At 35.0% G+C, this 20,540-nt stretch overlaps 1 protein-coding gene and 1 non-coding gene across 2 annotated transcripts in view; both read right to left on the bottom strand.

Moving 5' to 3' along the window:
- Window positions 1-20,540, bottom strand: part of CEP128 (centrosomal protein 128) — a 507,255-nt gene that overhangs the window by 80,405 nt on the left and 406,310 nt on the right. The window contains 1 exon segment of the mRNA XM_020976328.2: window positions 18,574-18,623. Coding sequence (XP_020831987.1) covers window positions 18,574-18,623 — 50 coding nt within the window.
- LOC144456452 (U6 spliceosomal RNA) lies at window positions 17,166-17,272 on the bottom strand. Its single transcript, XR_013485539.1, has one exon. It is a non-coding gene; the product is annotated as a U6 spliceosomal RNA (small nuclear RNA).

Below are 20,540 nucleotides of genomic sequence, written 5' to 3'. Positions count from 1 at the left end.
TGTGTGTGTGTGTGTGTGTGTGTGGTGTGTGTGTGTGTTCTTCTGGGGTTAGCTAGAAACATTTGCCCCTCATCCCTAAAAGTAAACGGTAATGGTAATGGCTAAATATACTTAACTCAAATTATTCTCAACTCTCTTGTTTTCATCATAATTGCTAGAAGGAACTACTGCTAAAATTCTAAAAGCTATAAAATAAAGAAAGCCTGAAGTAAATGTGTCAGACATGTCACTGAAAGTTAGCCACAATCACCATGATGACCATACAGGGTTGTTCTTAACCTGGGTCTGTGTACTTGTGTTATTTATATTTTGATACGTGTATTTTAATATAATTTATTTCCTTTGGAATCCCACATGTTCTATTACATGCATATTAAAACACCATTCTGAGAAAAGGTCCATAGGTTTCATCAGACTTCCAAAGAGATTCATGACACAATACATAAGAATTCTTGTATTAGACAATCTTTGTGGGGTTTTTTGTTGTTTGCTTTTTGGTGGGGGTGTGGGGAGTGTTTGGGTCTATGATTTTATCACAGATATAGAACTCCCAGGGGAGGAAACTGCCTTTATTAATGCAAATTAGTGTTAGAGAGTCATCTGGGGCACTGAGAGGTTAACTGAGTTGTCTAGGATCATAGTGTGTCTCTTCAGAGTCAGACACTTGAACCCAGTCCACCATGACTTCAAAGTCAACTCTATCCACTAAGCCGCAATGCCTCTGTAGAAAGTTACAAACTTTTGCTGAGTGAAGTGAGCAGAACCAAGAGGACTTTGTACACAATAACAGCCACGTTATACAATGACTAAGATTGTTAAACTGAACCCTACTCAGCATTACGAGGATCTAAGACATCTCCAGAGGCCTCGGGATGGAAAATGCTGTCCACCTCCAAAGAACTATGGAAGTCGAATCGCTAACTTATTTTTACCTTCTGTTGAGTTTTGTTTCATCTTTCTGATGGTTCTTCCTATTGGTTTTAATTTTTACTTACAACTTCACTAATGTGAAAATATGTTTAATGGGTATGTATATGTAAAGCCTATATCAGATTGTGCACCGTCTTGGGGAGGCTGGGGGGGAGAAATGGGGAGAAAAATTTTCAACTCAAAAGCATATGGAAGTGATTGCTGATAAATCAAAATAAATTAATAAAATTAAAAAAACAAAAAAGAAAAAAAGAAAGTTACAATCTTTAAATTTGTTATTCTCTTATTACGTACTAAATATCTGAAGTCCCCACCACTAGAAATATTTTTAATTTTTAGATTGCATTTAAATTTTAACTTGTAAAAGGAGGACCCCAAGGGAATTCTAATGTCTAACTCTATTGGGACACTACAGGCAACTCTCTAAGACTGTAACTGCAGATCTGGATTGATACACTAATGAAAATGGAGGCTCAGAGACCTAGAGAAGGAAGGGAAATAAATGAAGCAATCTAGTTCAACCCCTTCATTTTTCAAATGAGGAAATAGGCCCAGTGAGATTAAGCAACTTGTCTAATGTTATATAGGAAGTATCAGAGAAAGGATTTAAAATCAGGTCCTCTGATTCAACTGCTTTTCCAAGTATATCCCAATGAATCACAGATTTAAGACCACCACCCCCCACTCCCCCCAAAATACCAATCTTTTATGACTTCTAAGGGTTGTTTTTGTCTGAAGGGAGATTAACTTGCAGCAAGTGAGCACAGCAGGCCATTGGGGGAGGGAAGTGAGTAGGAAGTAGCACAGAATGGAAAAGGGAGGGGTCCTGATTGACAATTTTGCCTGGGATCAGCTCTAAATGTAGATATGTATAATGTACAGGGTGGCCCAAAAGTCTTAGTGCAGAAACTGCAGAAAAATGCCTAATAAGTCCTCTCTGCTATACCTTTCAGCATCATTATTATCAAAAACATTTTTAGGGTCTATGTGCTCATGGCACTGTACCAAACACTGTCAACAAGTGATATTTCCCTATGAACTATTCTTAGAGCAGAAACTGCCCTAAGGCTTTTGGATCACCCTGTGTATATAGATATAGATATAGATATAGACATAGACATAGACATAGACACAGACACAGACACAGACACAGACACAGACACAGACACAGACACAGATATAGATATAGATATAGATATAGATATAGATATAGATATAGATATAGATATAGATATATAGATATAGATGATATAGATATGTGTGTGTGTGTACCTGCATACATATCTATCTATATATATAATAATTCATTAGGACCTTAAATCATTATTAACCAAATTTCCACTTAAGCTATTTTAGTAAGCAACTAACTATTAAAAGTACAAAACCAGAGCCCCAATTTTAGGGATATATTCTTTTTAATAGACCAGAACAATAGGGTATAAGGAAATATCACATGTTGACAGTTGGCACAGTGCCATGAGCAGACAAGCCCTTAAAATGTTTTTTGACATTAATGATACTGAAAAGAATGAAGGGGAGGATTACATAACTTATTAGGCATTTTTCATTTTCATTTACAGCTTTATAATTTCATTTTCTTGAAGGATTTTTAATTTTGCCTTTTATTTTAGTAAAACATTTTGAATTTCATGAAAAGCTATACCCCGGAGAAGAAAAGGCTTAGGAAGCCCTGAATAATTCTTCCTATTTTATTCATTAAAATATGATGAATAAGCAGAAAGGAAATCAAGGTACAAAATGGAAAAAGCATCTAAAAGATTTTTTTGAAAGAATTCTGGATTGCACATATTCTCCCAACAAGACTTCAAAGTCTCACAGTCGCCCACATCTAGTCACATAATTCAACACTGCAGCTGCCCTAGTTCAAGCCCTCATCACCTCCTGCTTGGACTGTTGCTATAACCTCCTAATTGCTCTCCCTGTTTCTAGCCTCTACCCCCTCTAATTCCTCCTCCACACAGTACCAAAATAGCCTAACTAAAACACAGTTTTGACTAGGTCACTCCCTTGCTCAAGAACATTCAGGATAACATACAAATGCCCCAAGATGATATTTAAAGACCTTCACAATTTGGCTCCAGCCTACATTTCTGGAATTATTTCATGTTATGCCCATTCTCATTCTTCACATTCCAACCAAACTGGACGATTAGCTGCTCTTGGAACTTGACATTCTATCTCTGCCTTTGCATAAGCTGGCCCACTTTGCACTCACTCACACTTCAATTCTACCTCTTAAGAATTCCTAACTTTTATCAGCACTCAATTCATGTGCTATTTCCTATAGGAAGCCTTTCCTGATCCTCCTAGGTGTTAGTTAATACTCCCTCATCAAATTCTCTTGTACTTACTTATCTGTTTACTTGTTGTATTCCTTTGTGTACTGTGAGCTCTTTGAGGGTAGGGACTCTTTTTCATTTTCTGTCCTTTATAGCTCTAGACCTCCCATTGTGCCTTGCACTTAATAAATGCTTGTAAAAAAGAATTGAAAAAAAAAGTATGGTGTTTCTAAGTCCATTCCTCTTTTTTTGTTAGCAATATGTCATATTACATGAACCAATAAATTACTAATACCTGGGTCACTATTCTAACTGTGATCAGACTGTTTTGAGAAGCTAAAAAAAAAACGATAGAAGAACTCCGTTCCTCTCTAGGAAAGCTTTCATTAAAATTTCAGTGGATATTCAACATTTAACTTCACATATAAATATAACCTGGATGAAAGTAGGCTGAAGAAAAAGTTTAATAACAATAGCCTTAGTTTATGAAAAGATGCTCTATGGCTTATAATGAAGAGGTACTCTTCCTTTCTAAGACAGCCAAGAAAAGATGAAACTGGTTTAATTTGTAGTAGGAGAGGAGTTTGTGTTGTACATTAGTAGACGCAATGGTCTACATAGAAAAATCCTAGAAATTCAATTAAATTAATAGAAACAAATTACTTCACAGTTTTATAATGTAAAATAATCACACAAAATAATCAAATTTAGCAGAATATCAAAGATATAAAATAAATGCACATGAATCATCAAATTTTCTGCATATTACAACAAAACCTAGCAAGAAGAGATAGAAAGAAAAATTCCATTCAAAATAACAAAAGGAAGCATATATTTGATTGAGAGTATACCCACTATGACAAATACAGGAAGCACAGGAGTTCAACTAGAAAATATTCTTTTCTTTTCTTTTCTTTTGGCTAGGCAATGGAGTTAAGTGACTTGCTCAGGGTCACACAGCTAGTGAGTGTTATATGTCTGAGGCTGGATTTGAACTTAGGTCCTCCTGACTCCAGGGCCGGTGCTCTATCCACCGCACCACCTACCTGCCCCTAGAAAATATTCTTTTCAGAAATAGACAGACCTAAATAGAAAAATATTAATTACTCATAGTTGGGGTGTGCCAATATAAAAAAGTGACAACATAATCTAAACCTATTCTCTACCATATCAAACTGCCAAAGCACAGCTTTATAGAATTAGGAAAAAAATAACACAGTTCATCTAGAGGAACAAAAAGTTTAAGAATCTCAAGAGAAATTTTTAAAAAATCATACACACAAGTAAGGAGGTAGCAATACCAGATTGAAAAATATACCACACAGCCATAATCAACAAAACTATTTGGTACTGATTTAAATTCGAAAACTCCATCACTGAAACAGATCAGGTAAAGAACATGTAGAAGCCATTGAACAAAGGAGCATAATGTTCAATAAACCCATAAAACCCCAACTACTAGAGTAAAAAAAATCAGTTATGCAAAAACTTCAGGGAAAACTGGAAAGCAATTGGCAGAAGTTGAGGTTAAACTGACAAAGCATCTCAAGTCATTTAGCATAATAAGCTCTACATGGATATTTAACCTAGACATAAAAGGTCACATCATAAACAAATTAGAGGATCAAGAAAAGAGATACTTTTTTATATAGACACATAAAGGATGGAGAGGATCATAGAAGATAAAACGGACAATTTTGAGTAGATAAAATGAAAAAGTTACTACACAAACAAAATCAATGTAAGTAAAATTTGAATGGAGCTGGCTTACTGAAAGAAAATGTATCTCTACATATATACATAAACATATACATATATATACATATACATATATATACATATACATATATATACATATACATATATATACATATACATATATATATATATACACACACAAATCCAACAAGTTTGAGAAAACTCTGAAAGATAAAATATACAGGGAAAAGATTAAACTGTGTATAAGAATGACAGCCATTTCCCAATAGATAAACGCCCAAAAAATATGAACAGATAGTTTTTAAGGAAAAAAAAAATCCAAACCAACAGCATTGATATGAAAAACTACTCCAAATCACTAATTAAAGAAATGCAATTTAAAACAATTCTGAGGTTCCATTAACACCCATAAGACTGAAAAAATGACCATTATTGGAAGGGCTAGGGTAAGGCAGGCACATTAATGCATTACTGATGGAGCTTTGCATTGTTCCAAACAATCTAGAAAGAAATTTCAAACTCTACCAAAAAGTCACTAAACTATACATCTGAGCATGCCCTTCAACCCAATGATACCACTACTAGGCTTATACCACAAGGAGGTGAAATAGAGAGGAAAGAGATTTACACATATATACATACATAATTACATACATATGTAGTTCTATATATACATACACATAAAATATAACACTTTTTTTGTTTTTGCAAAGAATTGGAAACAAAAAAAAAGAGTTTGTCCATGGGAAATAGTTGTAAAAATTATGGCATATTAATGTAATGGACTGTTACTAGTCCCGAAAAAAAAAATGATGAAAAGGGCAGGGTTGGAAAAACTGTGAGTACTTGTCAATGGATTCAAAACTAGGAGAATAATCTACACAATGACTGCCACATTGCAAAGGAAAACAACTGTGAAAGATTTAAGAATTATGATTAATGTAATGAATCCAGAGGACTGATGATGAAGGACTTCCTGATAGAGACATGATGGACTCAATGTTCTATATGAGACATACATCTTCAGATGTAGCTAATGTGTGCATTCATTTGTCGGAATATGCTTATTTATTGAAAGGGAGATTTGTAAAAATAATAATAATTATAATTGGGAGGATGAGGACAGCAAAAGTTATATCAAAGAAAGAAATGAATGAGATTCTGAAAACAATTTTAAATGAAAAGAACAAAAGTAAGTTCAGAGGGAGACAAAGTAGCAGAACAGCTTTAAAATTAAAGTGTTAAATTTACTCTATATTTTTTAAAATAAGCTATATACAACAGATATTCATAGTTTGGTATACCATTCTATTTTTTCTATCATTTGTATACGGAATTGTTCATATTATGTGATATTTGTCAAGTGCAGAATAATAAAAAAAACAAAAATGTGCTTTCTAAAGAACTTCCTTACTACAAGGGTTATGAGACAATGGGATAATCTAGGTAAAATACAGTAGAATCTCTTTCCGATGAATCCTTACTTTGCTTTCTTCCTTTACCTCATTTCATTCCTTCTTATCTTTTAGGGTTAATTTAAGTGCAATTTTGCCTGGAGTCAATAAGTTCTATCAACCAACAAGCACTTACTAAGTGCTGATTACACAGACAAGCATTGTGCTAAATGCTGGAGATGCAAAGAAAGGCAAAAAAATTACATAGTCTTAATAAATATTTGTTAAGTGACTAAATGGATAACAGTAGATTTTTATTTTTAATATTTTATTTTAAAACTGTAAGACTTAGGAAGACTGATTCATCAGTTTTTCACTGCCCATAAAATCATTTTTTCTTTCCCAAATATCACCTAATGGTATAGAATTAAGATATAATCTGGCGGTGATGCAAATATATTCCCTTTCAAAGGAGGGCTTTGAAATGTTACATAGATCAAAAGAAAGCCACAGGAAAAAAGTTATGAAACAAAGAGACTAGATGTGTTCACTTTCTGTTTTATGATTTTGTTAAAATAACAAAAAGGTACATTTTAAATCAAAAGTACCCAATTTTGATCTCTTATGCTTATTAGGTATTATCCATATTATTTCTTCCAAATTTTCAGTATTTGTCTGAAGGTGAAATGAAGAAATGAATGCTTAACCTAAGGTTTGGTATAGACATAGGAAAGCTCTGTAAGAATATGTAAGTCTAATATTGCATTTTGGTGATTATTAGTTTTACTGAAACACTCATTTGAATCTCATAGTTTTAAATTATATATGTATAGATTCTGAGCAGATATGGCACATGATGGATGAAAAACAAAAATTATCTGTAGAAATGATGCTTCACAGTAAAATTAGTAAATATAGGTCATACTTCCAATTAAGATGGCTGTTTGAAAGACCATAGAGAAATCAAATTCTCCCATATAAGTTTCAGCAAATGGAGAAAAAGAGCCCAGAATGACCAACAATAAAGAAACAGATGTAAGTGCTTCCACCTGGTCCAAAACTGTATAAAATGATAGTATGATGTAGGCAGAGACTAATGGAAGGAATATTTCAATGAAGTCAGCACAAGTTCTCACCAATGCATCTGAAGCAAATTCAGCACTTTTAATGAGGGGCAGATGGGGAAGATAAAGACCAAATAGGCCCTATTCAACCTATTAAAAAAGTATCAGAGGGGACAGATGAGAACATAAAAACCCAATCCAAGAACTGAGGACAAAAATATGAGTAGACAAAAGAAAACACCAAGCACAATGATTTCAGAGCAGCCCCAAGTAGAAAACGCAGAAAAGATTAACCTCATCACAGCTATAAAACAGAGCCTCTGAGGGGGTAAAATGGCTTGTCAAAAGAATAAGTGGTGAGATGAAATGAAGCAAAAGATTTTTTTTTAAAAAATGAACTTACAAATGAAAAAAGTCTGGGAAGAAAAAATTGAAAGGATAATATGTAGCTTAAAGGAAAAAGAGACTACTTAAGTAACGTGCTCCTTACAAATCGGAACAGAGAAATCAGAACTCAATAACACCATGAGACAACAGAAAAGGCTGTAGAACAAAGTCAAAAAATTAAAAAATGGAAGAAAACAAAATATATCTGTAAAAAAAGACCTCAAAAACAGGTTGATGACAGATAATTCAAGAACCATCATATTTTCTGAAAACTGTGATTAAATAAAAAAAAACCTGGACACTGTATTTAAATAAATCATAGGGAAAAAAACTGTTCATATGTATTAGAACCAGAGGGCAAAAAAAAGTAGAGAATCCTTTGATCATATCTTACAAGAAACCCCAAAGTGAAAGTGGTCAGACATGTCATAGTCAAAGCCAGAAAAAAATGCTTCAAGTCATTAGAGTCCAAGTAGCAAAGAGGAACAATTATGATCACATAAAATGGAGCAGCAATTTTAGATTTCATGAAGAAAAACTCGGAAAAGGATAGAGATACACGTAGCATTCATTGCTATCAGGAACTCTCAGATGAGGAAGTTCTCTTTACCAATACAGATTAGCACTGAGAGGATATGTTACTTGCCCTGGGATAACATAACCAGTTTGTGTAAGAAGTATGTTTCAATAGGATTTAATAAAGGTAAACTGAGACACAGAATTCCTAGTTTTATCAGTTTATTAGTAGGGCATGAACCTGTTAAAGTGGGTCAAATGGCTACTTCAGTTAGACCAATGACCCAGAGGAGGAGGCACAGCTCCTTTTAATAGGCACAGGAGCAAATAACAGAACTGGGTAGATAGGGAAAACAATGCAATTGATTACAGGGCTAATAGCATCAAGATGGTGGGGACTACATGATTGGTTACATCAAAGGAAGCAGGACACCTAAATAGGGGCCAATAACCACCCCTCTCTGTCACTGAGGAATGATTGATTGATTAATAGGACCCATCTGCATCCTGAAGCTATTGATAGTAGACCATGGATAGTAGACTCCCTGGGTCCTAGGAAAGAGGTAAGACCCTCCTTAATTACACAAGGACAAGCAAGGGCAGACAATACAGCTTATGGAAATATATTAGGTCAGCTTGTAGGACTTTAAAGATAACAAACAGCTGTTCTACAACTTTTCTAGAAGCTTGAGGCATGGCAGATAATATTTTTTTCTCTTTAATTATAACTTTAAACCAACTCAGAGGGGAAGGCTCAACTATTAAACTTAGCTTATAGACAAAGAAATATAGATTAAGCAATCATACAAAATGGGGCAGTCATACAGAATATGATCAATTACAGAATAGAATTGATTACAAAATGATACAGAATCAATTTAATTTCCTCAGGTAAGATGTGAACCTAAGTGATCCTGAGTCTGAAATAGCTATTAATCCTTTATCTCAGCTAGACTCCCTCTCCAAAAGACAAAAGATGAAAGCTGACAATCAAGAATAACTTAAACTGGATATAATCCTATAAAAGGAAAATGGGCCTTTAACAGAGTATAGGAACTGCAAACATTCTTGAGGAAAAGTAGAAGAGAAACTCTGAAATGCAAACATGGAAGTTCAGAGAAATCTTGAAAGATAAATAAATTTATTTGAGTAATTGGAAGGGGCTGATTTACAATGAAATGTTTACTGGAGAAAAGACCAGACCAGACCAAATTTCCAAATCTTAATATTTCTGAGAGAATAAAACATAGAACCTGGATTGATTTTTGCTAGTTTTAAGACAGGAGAAAAGGGAGGGAGGAAAACACAAAAAGTAGGGGGAAGAACTTGCTGAAATAGGGCACAAAGAAGAACATAAAAACATGGAAGAAGGGGTTCAGGCAGTGGGAATCTCACAGACTTGCTTTTTTCTGAATTAGATTAAAGGAGGACTGAACATAGACAAATACACAAAGAACTTGGTGTAGAAATATAATAAATTCAACAGGGAAACAGGTGAGGACAGGGAAGGGGGATAGGTAGTATAAGAAGGAGATTAGAGTCAGGGATGGAATAGTGCAAGTAAAACAAAATTCAATTTCAGAAGTTTAATTGGAAAGGGAAGGGGAAGGAAAGAGAGGAAAAGAATAAAAAGAAAGAAAAAAACTATTAAAAGCCAGAGATAGTGGCTTGGGATTGGTAAAAAGAGGAGAGCTAAATAGGAAATTGATATAAATATAGAAGAGAAGCAATAGAGTGTAAAGAGCTGGCCTCAAAGCTAGGAAGATGTGGATTCAAGTCCTACCTTTGACACATCCAGTTATATGACCCTGGGCAAGCTCAGTACTCTAGGCAGCTCTGTGATTCATGTTGCAGAACAGGTGCTGATCTGCATGACCTTTGACCAGCGAAACTACTACTAGGCATGAGATCAAAAACAAAGGAAAGAGCCAAATATACAAAAAGTGTTGTTGTTTCGTGTCTGACCCTTCATGACCCCATGGACCATAGCATGCCAATACTAACTATGGGGTTTTCTTAGCAAAGATACTGGAGTAGCTTGCCATTACCTTCTCCAGTGGATTAAAGCAGATGTTAAGTGACTTACCCAGGGTCACACAGCTAGTAAGTGTTTGAGGTGAAATTTGAACTCAGGTCTCCCTGACTGCAGGCTTTCTCTCCTGAACCATCTAACTGCCTCACAAAAATAGTTACAGCAACTCTTTTTGTTGTAGCAAGGAACTGGAAGCAAAATGTGGGTCCATTAATTGGAAAATGACTGAATAAATTATGGTACGTGAAGGTAATTCAGAAGCAATGAAAGAGGCAGAGCAAAGAAACTAGGGCAACTTGTATGAACTAATGCAGAGTGGAGTGAGCAGAACCAGGGGAATAATTGATACAATGACTAAAAGATTGGAAAGGAAAACAGGTATGAAAGGCTTAAAAATTATGACCAGTGCTGTGAGCAATCATTATTTGAAAGAGAGAATGTCAGAGCACATTATCCACTATCTGACAGTGAGGTGACACACATTTTCAGACAACCAACCCACAGATTTGTTTCATATATCAATGCTGAGTTGTCAAGAGGGGACTTTTTTTTTTTGGAGGAGAAGATTTGGGGGTAATAAGAGGGGAAAAAAGATGTTTTTTGAAAAGAAAAAAATAAAGAAAAGAAAAAATCATTAAATAGAAATAGAATAGAAGGGAGTTCAGAAAAGTACATAAATAATCTGAGCAATAATAGAGCTAGAATGTTAAATCTATCCTCTTTGCTTCCTAGTGAGTGACACCTTAAAACAAAGAATTTTTTTAAAAAAAATTTAAGAAGAGGAATTTAACAAAAGCAAAACAACATCCAAAAGACTCCCACCTGATTTGATATGCAATGTGCCACAGTTATGCACTCTGATTTCTACAACATTTTTTCTATTGGTTTTTGGTAATTGTTCTTTCCATTTATACTGTTGTATGAATTGTGCATATTATTTTCTTGGCGATACTTAATTCCCTTTGTAGCAATTCATTTCAGTCTTCTATGCTTCTTAATATTCATCATTTTTATAGCACACTTTTATAGGTTACATTCACATGACACATTTTGATTATATACATTATAGCACATTTTTATAGGTTACATTCACATGACACATTTTGTTTATCCATTTTCCATCATCTTGTTTGTGGATCTTTGCTCCCACAAGAACTGCTACTAAAAATATTTTGGTGTTATGTAAAAGCTATCTTTTTTTGTCAATGACCTCCTTAAAGTACATGCTTATTGCTGGAGTCTCTGAAACAAAGGTTGTGGGCATTTTAGTTTCTTGCTTTGCATAATTATGGCTCACCCTGAGCAGGTTCCAAATGAGCCTTCTGGCACTGGCTACAATTGAATGTTGTGAAATCAATCATCAGTAAAGAGCAATGTCTTAAAATATTCCCAAACAATAAATGTTAGCTTTTAAAAGAAGCTTTGGGTACATAGAAGACTTTTAATAAATGCTTTTTTAATTGAATCAAAGCAAGACAATACATAAGGACAGTGAATCCAGAAATGTGTTGCTTCATATTTTGGAGAGGAAAAAAAAAACAATCAACCACATTTCTATACTTAATAGAAAATAATTCTGTTATTCAACTTGAGTATTTTTAGCCAGAAGGATACTATATTTTCAGGGTTTCTATTTTCAAGTTTTATTTTGCAATAAATTTTGGTTTAAAATTAAGTTGCAAATTTCAAGTAAAATAGGGTAATAAAATTTAATGATCACTAAAACTTCAAGTGAAGTACATTTTATTATGTTCAGTTCCTTGTTCTCCTGAGGACTCCTGATGTAGTAAATTGAGGTGTGAAAATCTAATTGGTTGAGACCCTGCTTGACCCTGCTATAGATTGCTGAGGTTCTTTCACCTACTGCTGATCTCATACCAAATTTAAGGCTTGGCAAACTTCTTTGCCTTTCTAGAATTGAGATTTTAATACGACACTAAGTCACTTAGCCTTGACATCCAACATCCTGTTACCTACCCCATCCCTTTTCCCAAACGCCAATGTAATCACCTTCCATTTTGTTTGCCTGAATCAACAGTATAGGCCTCAAGCAACCACATGTTTCTAGAAACATAACCTAGCTATGTTCACCCTCCTTCTCTTTCCTCACTGTATTACTCGGGAGGCCTAAGGCTTCTGGGATAATAATCAGAGAGAAAAGTCTGGACCAGCATGGTTAAGGAATATTTGTGACTCACCTTGGAGGATCTTCTCCTGCTTGAATGAACCCTTAAAGACAGTTTTCACTTTTGGCATTTCAAATTGCTCAGTGTAGGGGTCCTAAACAGACTCTGTGAATAAGAGTGTCTGAGGGAGTTCTAGATCTTTCCTACTTAAGTCCAAATTCCTTTGGATCTCAAAACTAAAACAGGATTCCACTCCTCTCATGTCTTCATTTAGAGTAGGTCCAACCTTGATATCAATTCACTGTTCTTGGCATGTGGGTCTTCAGAATACTGGTTAGGGGTGCTCAGTAGCCTGACATCCCTGAGTCCTTCAAAACCATAAACAACAGCTTTGTAATTGTTTTGAGGCTATTCTCAGCTTCTGGCAATTGGCTATACACCAGGAAATTCAGACACATTGAAATAGCAGAACTGTCTGGTCTAACAATGTTAGTCCAATTCATTTACCCACATCATTGATTCTCCCTAGTGATTTCTCTTGCTTAGGTTTATGTGAATCCATCCTGGATTTCCCTTTGCAGACTAGTCTCTACTAAAATACCCATACATTAAGATGAGATGTACTATCAGCCAAAGAATCGCAACAGCCTATAATCTGGTGCCTTTCCAAATATACCCTTTCCCTACAGGGAATGGGCTTTTTTTTTTTCAATTTCTCATAGATTGCACTCCATTTACACTGGCTGCCACCATGCCTAGAAAGCATGTCCCTCTTTGAACCTTCTAGACTTAAGCACTACTTTATATATGAAGTCTTTCTTGACTCCTCCAGCTGCTACTGCCCTCTCCTCCAAAATCACCTTTCATTTTTTTTTGTACATAACTATATTTGAACTGTTGTTTCCTCCAAGAGAATGTAATCCCTCTTTGAGGGCAGGGATTATTTCATTTATCTTTTTTGTTTCCCAAGTACCAAACCCATTTCCTGGAATGCAGGAGGCCCTTAACAAATGCTTGGTGATTTGTCAATTGATTAATTATCCCATCTTCATGGGGCACAAATCAAACAAAGGATACATGAAATCTTTTTCCTCTCCCTCTCCCCCTCTCTCTCTCTCTCTCAACATTTCTAGTGTATCTAAAAATAACAAATTAAATAATCTAACTAACAAAACCTTGCAAATGGAAGGCTCTTAGCTTGCTTTAAAGACAAAACTTTTTAAAAAGTAAATATATATATATATATATATATATGTGTGTGTGTGTATGTGTGTGTGTATATATATATATATATATATGTATAGGGAGAGAGAAAGAGAGAGAGAGAGAGAGAGAGAGAGAGAGAGAGAGAGAGAGAGAGAGAGCCCATTAGCATGGCAAAAAAGTGCTTAAAGAAGAATCTAGTTTCTAGAATGATTTTAAAAAGCATTAGTATATCTTAAAATATGAACCTTATTTCCCTCTTTACAATGTATTCCTTACCCATTTTTAATGAAAATACTAGCAAAAGTAAAATGAAGAGGAAAAAAATGCAGAGGCAACCATATCGCGTTCAAATCATGGGTCCCAAACCTGAAATGTTTTTTTGTTCTTTGTGACTACAAAGCAATGAGACTGATTTCTTTTCATATTGTGCCTTGTGAAATCAATCTGTCTCATTGCTTTAGAGTCCATGCCTCACACATATTCCTTCCTTTATCATGCTGGATGTAGTAGTTGCCCAAAGAAACATATTCCCTTCTGCAAAATGTTGCTGAAAAGCCAACTTTAGGGTTTTTATTAAAATGGGAACCCTCAGGATGCAGATATGGTCTTTTTACCAGTCAAATTTTCAGAATGGGGTAGCAAGTGATTTAGGCCAAAGCTAGCAAAAAGGACTAGTCCAAGAGGAAAATGAGCAAGGGAAAAATGTGTTCATAACCAGAAAGTCATATCCTTACTTCAAACAACTCTGGAATAGAGAGCCATATTGGCATAAAAGGAGGGACAAACCTTTTTGTCAAAAAACTGAATATGTTTTGCAGACACCCTGTATTTAATGGCTGTCAGCAATGAGCATGTTGACATTTTTTACCAATTAAAGATGATGCTAACCCTTTTGGCTGGGTTTTCCATGCATGTACTTTGCAAAGCAATGTGGGGAGAAATTGAGAAATGGGGGAAAGGAAGAATCTACTTACTAGACAAAATTTGTTTTAAAAACATCATATGCTGCATGCAATAAAAAACATTCAGAGTGTTTATTTGCATTTATAGTAAATTTAGGGAGAATGAACCACCTTTCATGTTTATGCTCCATCCTGGGTTGACCTGAAGAGGCTAAAGTAGGGAATTGCTGGTTTCCATGTATCTCAAATTCTTATGCAAATAGGATTCTGATACCACACCAACACATTTATAATCAAAGACAATAAGATTCTAAGAAGAATAGACTCACATTATAACTGTAAATGAATGCCACAAAAATGATCAGACAATGCTGGGCTCCAATGAAGAATTCTTATAATTATAAGCAGCAATGTAAAATCACTCTGCTGTGTGTTGTTTGTCTCTATTGTTTGTGATGCCTCAGAAGACTGAAAATAAGGGTTTTTTTCACCATTTGTTCCTTTTCAGCTTTTCAAGCCATCGATTCCCATTACCCACTCCAAAATGTTGACTGGAGATTCATTTTTACCTAGTAAATTCACTTAATAGTCTTTTACATAACTATGATTTTTCTTTTAATTTTAAAGACCAGTTAAATTTAAAGGAGAAATTAAATATAGATATTTTTAGGTCATAGCACAAAAACTGTGGTGGTGGTAGCAGTGAGGCATCTTCAGAGATAAATATTGTCAGAGAAGTATAAAAATATTTGATTAAAAAAAATTTTTTACTGAATAAACATTGCTAGGGTCCACAGACTCAGGATATTTTGGGAGAAGAAAATGATGAAAAAATAATTCATTAAATAGCAATCTTTTCTTTTGGATTAAACACTTAGTAGGTTTGAAGCATCTTAATGCAAGAATGCCTTTAAAAAGAAAGTCTATTATCAATTATGATAAAAGGAAAAATAACAATGGGTGAATGAAGTCATCTTTAGTATAGATAAATAGAGGTTTGCCAACATTGTAAATTATGATAAAGTATTTAGCTAAGGCTTTTGGGATAACCTAATCCACACTAAACATTTCGGCAAGGAAGTTTTATGCTTTTGATTATATAGATGAGAAAGCAAACATAGCAAATTTAATCAACTCACCCAAGATTATACTGTGAGTCAGTGGCAAAGACATGACTAAAATCTCAAAGTTCTTAACCACTAAGCTATAATTCTATACTTTTAAAAAAAATTTTTAAATTAAACAAAAAGTCACCTTCTCTCCCATCCATCCTCTCTACTCCACTAAAAAAGGAAAAATAAAACCTTCATAACAAAAATATAGTCACACATATGCTATTATCCAAAATTTATTTCCCCCCTCCAATTCTGCTAAGAGAATATGATACCAATTTACTAGATTATTCAATGAATTACTTAAATGGTTATCATCTATTTTATATCTAAATTTTATATTTTATATAAATATATATTTTACTTATACATTCATATTATACATATCATTTTAATATATTATATGTTTATTTTCATATAGTTATATAACATATTTATAAATATCTATATCTAAATACAGAAGACATGATTCAAGAACATGGGTACTTTCCATGAATGGTCTTGTCTCTAAGATTTTAATTTGCAAAACAGGTGACTAACTGCCTTAGAAGAGGAATCTCCTCATCAAAGTTCTATCTAAGTGAGGATAGAAGGGCCTAGTATGGTATGGTCCATGGGGTCATGAAGAGTTGTACATGAATGAACAACTGAACAACAAAATACCAATGAAAATACAAGTTTGTTCCAAGACAAAAACAATAACAAGCCTTTCTATGAAAAGCCTAAAGAGTAGAAAGCTTCTATTTTTTAAATCTGTCTTAGTGATAAGCTATATAACTACCCTGGGAGGTATTAGGTTCCTTAACAACTTAAAAGCTGTTTGGTTCTTTAATACTTTAACATTCCTTACAGGGATTAACATCAAACACTAATTGCCACTAAGTGTCAACACTTAATGCTGCTAGTCTGTTGTTAGACAACATCCTAGATGCTATACATTTGTAAATGCCCATGGATTATGTGTCCAGTGTACTGAGGCTCTATAACACCTAAATAAGCATTTATTCCACTTAATGGCCATTGCGAAATAAATTGCTGGCAAGTGTTCTGAATGTCTGAGCTGCAGGATACGCTATTAAATTAGATGAGATACCTGGATCCAACTCAGTTCCTATTCTGAGAAGGTAAGCATTTGAAAAGGTTAAGTGACGCCATTCCAAGGGCTAGCTCTAAACAATAACCAGAATGCTCCTCAAAACACTGAATACTTTTTGTGTTACACATTGCTGAGGTAAATAAGACTTTGTTATTTATTCATAACAATATAAATTATTCATGTTAATTTCTTAAGGGTGGAAAGAATCAAGTATGTTCTTTTTTTCCCCCCAGCATTTTTTGGGGGGCAAGGCAATTGGGGTTGAGTGACTTGCCCAGGGTCACACAGCTAGTAAGCATCATGTGTCTGAGGCCAGATTTGAACTCAGATCCTCCTGACTCTAGGGCAAGTGCTTTATCCACTGAGCCACCTAGCTATCCCCCAAAAATGGAATGCTTCACGAATTTGCATGTCATCCTTGTGCAGGGGCCATGCTTATCTTCTCTGTATCGTTCCAATTTTAGTATATGTGCTGCTGAAGCAAGCACTAGGTATGTCTATGATATTCCTCTAGGCACCAGAGTGGAACACCACGGGGTCCTTGGCTTTCCTCTATCTGACTCTGATTCAAGATATTTAAAAGAATTTGTCTTTTTATATAAGGGAAAATATTGAATAGTTATTATTTCTAGTTAAACAAAATTATACTCTTTTGCTTGAGCTTGCACATATACATACACAGAGGATAAATCACTAAAACAACCATGTGACAAATCTCGGCATTCTTCCCTTGTCTTTTAACTCTACACTCAATCTGGTTTTATTCATCAGCTCCAGGATTTGTTTCTCAACCACCTCATCAGTCATTGCTCAGCACGAGTGGACCATTATAGAACCCTCTTTCCAAATGTCCTGGCTGACTTCAGGCATGTGAAGAACTTAAATGATTTTAAGTTCTTAATCCACAACATGACATTGCTCGGGGTGGTTTTATCATGTGAGGTAGCCTATTATGTTTCCATTAATAAACACAGGCACTTGAGATGCCCTTTTGCAAGAGGTATCAGGGTAAAATGAAAGAGATTTGAGAGAGCTCTTTAATATCTCCTTTACTCATCTAAGTGAAAACTTCTATTAAGGCTTTTGGTAAGAATGGTGATTATAACACCACAACATTCAGGTTTGAGAAATGATAGTAAATATATGGTGTATTTGGAAATGTCACAGGATGTAGCATTAAATACACACATCTCATCATTCTCTGACACTGAGTAGCAGATGACATTCATAGCCATGGCCCTGGCACAATAATTGAGCCCTTTATTCAAACAAATAGGCTTTAAGGCTTTATCTCCTATTATTATCCCTGCTTCAGGGGAAAGGGCCTTGAGGGTAAGTAGGTCTCACTTCCTAATGTCACCAACCTCTATGTTGTATATCAGAGTCTCAAGAGGCTCTCTTTGGGATGGTGATAGTTGGGCTAAATAAAAACTTGGATGAAGTCCTCAACGACTGAAGGAACCACAGTTTTGTCAGCGTCAGTGCCACCTCCAGCAATGCAGATCACAAATGTTACCAAGCACAGTAGGTCTTTGTGTTGCTCTAGAAATTGGAGACCAGACTCCCCCCCTCTGATGTCTCTACCTTCACATTCCACCTAAATAGACCCCAAATGGCAGAAAAATCGATTTTGTTGTGTCCAGCACTCTAACTTTCAATATATTGCCATAGTATATTGTATGTGAAAACATTCTAGAGATTTAATAGCACTAATAAAAAAGCACATACATAATGGGTTTTAAGCATAAATAATTCAGTAGGCAAAATGCTGTCAAATTCGTGGCTTTACCTGTAGATATTCCATTTCTTCGTCTTTTTTCTGATTCTTCTCCAGAAGATCTATAACAAAACAGATAAAATAACCCTTAAATATAACAAAAGAATTAGTTACCCCTTATTGTCAATCCAATTTCATTTACTATGTGAGAAAAGCCAAGCTGGGGAAGTAAGAGAATAGTGGATGTCCAAGTAACTGGTGAAATGATGAGAGTCAGAGAAGCTTTGTCAAACTTAAGTCTGTTTCTCAGAATCTCTATATTCCTTTAAGGCTCAGCTCAAGTGTCACTTCCTGTATAAGGATCTTCTTAGACTGACAGATTTAGAAGTGGTAAGGATCTCAGAGGTCAACTAGTCCAACCCTTTAACATTATAAATGAGGAAAATGAGGCCTCTGGAAGTGGAGTGACTTGCCCTAGATCACAAAGGTAAAGAGCAAGGCAGAATTTGAATCTAAGGGTCTCTGACTCTAAATTCAGTGCTCTTTCCACTTTTCCATCTTTATCTCTTGATTCCATTTATTTAGTTGTCAGAGTATTCTCTCCAAAATTACCTGGCACTTATCTGTATATATTTGGTGTATACTTGTGTATGTATGTATATATGTGTGTGCAAATGCATGTGTGTACTTGTATATATACGTAGGAATGTGTGTATGCATGCATGCATGTACTTTTGTGTGTATGTATGTATATATGTGTGTGTTATGAATGTATATATGTATTGTTCCCCCTTTTTCCCTCTTCCACTGATAGTATGCTCCTTGAGTGCAGGGGCTGTCATTTTTCTGTCTTTGCATATCTTTAGTATTTAGCAAAATAACAGATACATAGTAGGCACTTAAACATCTGAACCGAATTCAGTATATCAAGAATGAACAATTAGCTGAATGATCCTGGAAGAAGAGTTTGACTCTAGACACCATGGAATTCACTAGGATTCGGTTACAGATCTTAAATAACACAAATGTTTTATTTACTTAGATCACTGTTTCTAAACTTCCAAATAGCCCAAAATATCTCTTTTGAAAAAAGAAAATTCTCTTCTAAAGAAAATTAGAAACAAACCATTTGCTCATTAAATGCAACTTCTCTAGCCAGGTTCTATTCCAGGGCCAATTTTTTTTAATAACCATATTACAGCTAATTGGAATGATGCGTGGGGGTGAAAGTGAATCTATTAATGGAATAAGAAACACCACCTTAACATCGGAGTCACAATAATTATCACTTCCTACAAAAAAAGTGGGAATCATTGAAGCTACATCTGACCAAGAAGTTGGCAACATCTTATAGAAATCAGTGGTTAAAAGGGGAAAGCACTCAACCAAAAAGACCTAGGATAAGTATGGCTATGGTGCCTCAGTGCCCCACATTCTTTTATGAACTTGCTATAAAGGAAAATCTATTTGGCACAGAGTATTTGCTGCCTACAGCTACACCACCTGGTGCTGTGATCTTATTAGATCTCACAAACTAAAGAGGGTTGGGCTGAGTCAGAACTTGGATGGAAACCAACAAGAAACACCTACAGCAGCACACATTAAAATATTAGCATTTACCTTACTCTGCTGATTGATATAGCTCACTAAGATGTTATGCCACACGAAAGAAAAATACAACTTGCAAAAATTCAACAAATGTCACAGAAAGACGAATGCAAATTTTTATGGGCACCACACTACGTGTAGCAGGAAACAGTAATTCAGTGGGTGGTATACTTATGTAAGGCAATGTTATGCTATTCAGCAAAGAACATACCAAAGATGGCTTATTTCACAGAATCAGAGAATTTTAGAGCTGGAAGGCATCTGAGAAGTCATCTAGTGCAATGCCTACAATATTCCTGACAAGTGGGCACCTTGAACAAAAGGGAAGTTCTGGAAGCAGCCCATCAAACTCTCAGAGAGTTTTAATTATTAGGAGGTTTGCCCACCAATTCTCCTAGAAGGCTGCCTACATCTGCCTTTGTTACTTCTGC

The sequence above is a fragment of the Phascolarctos cinereus genome, unplaced genomic scaffold (genome assembly GCF_003287225.1).
Source record: "Phascolarctos cinereus isolate Bilbo 61053 unplaced genomic scaffold, phaCin_HiC Scaffold_3;HRSCAF=262, whole genome shotgun sequence".
Classification (NCBI taxonomy): Eukaryota; Metazoa; Chordata; class Mammalia; order Diprotodontia; family Phascolarctidae; genus Phascolarctos; species Phascolarctos cinereus.
The sequence above is the reverse complement of the archived record's forward strand: the minus strand, read 5'-3'. Positions and strand labels throughout refer to the sequence as shown.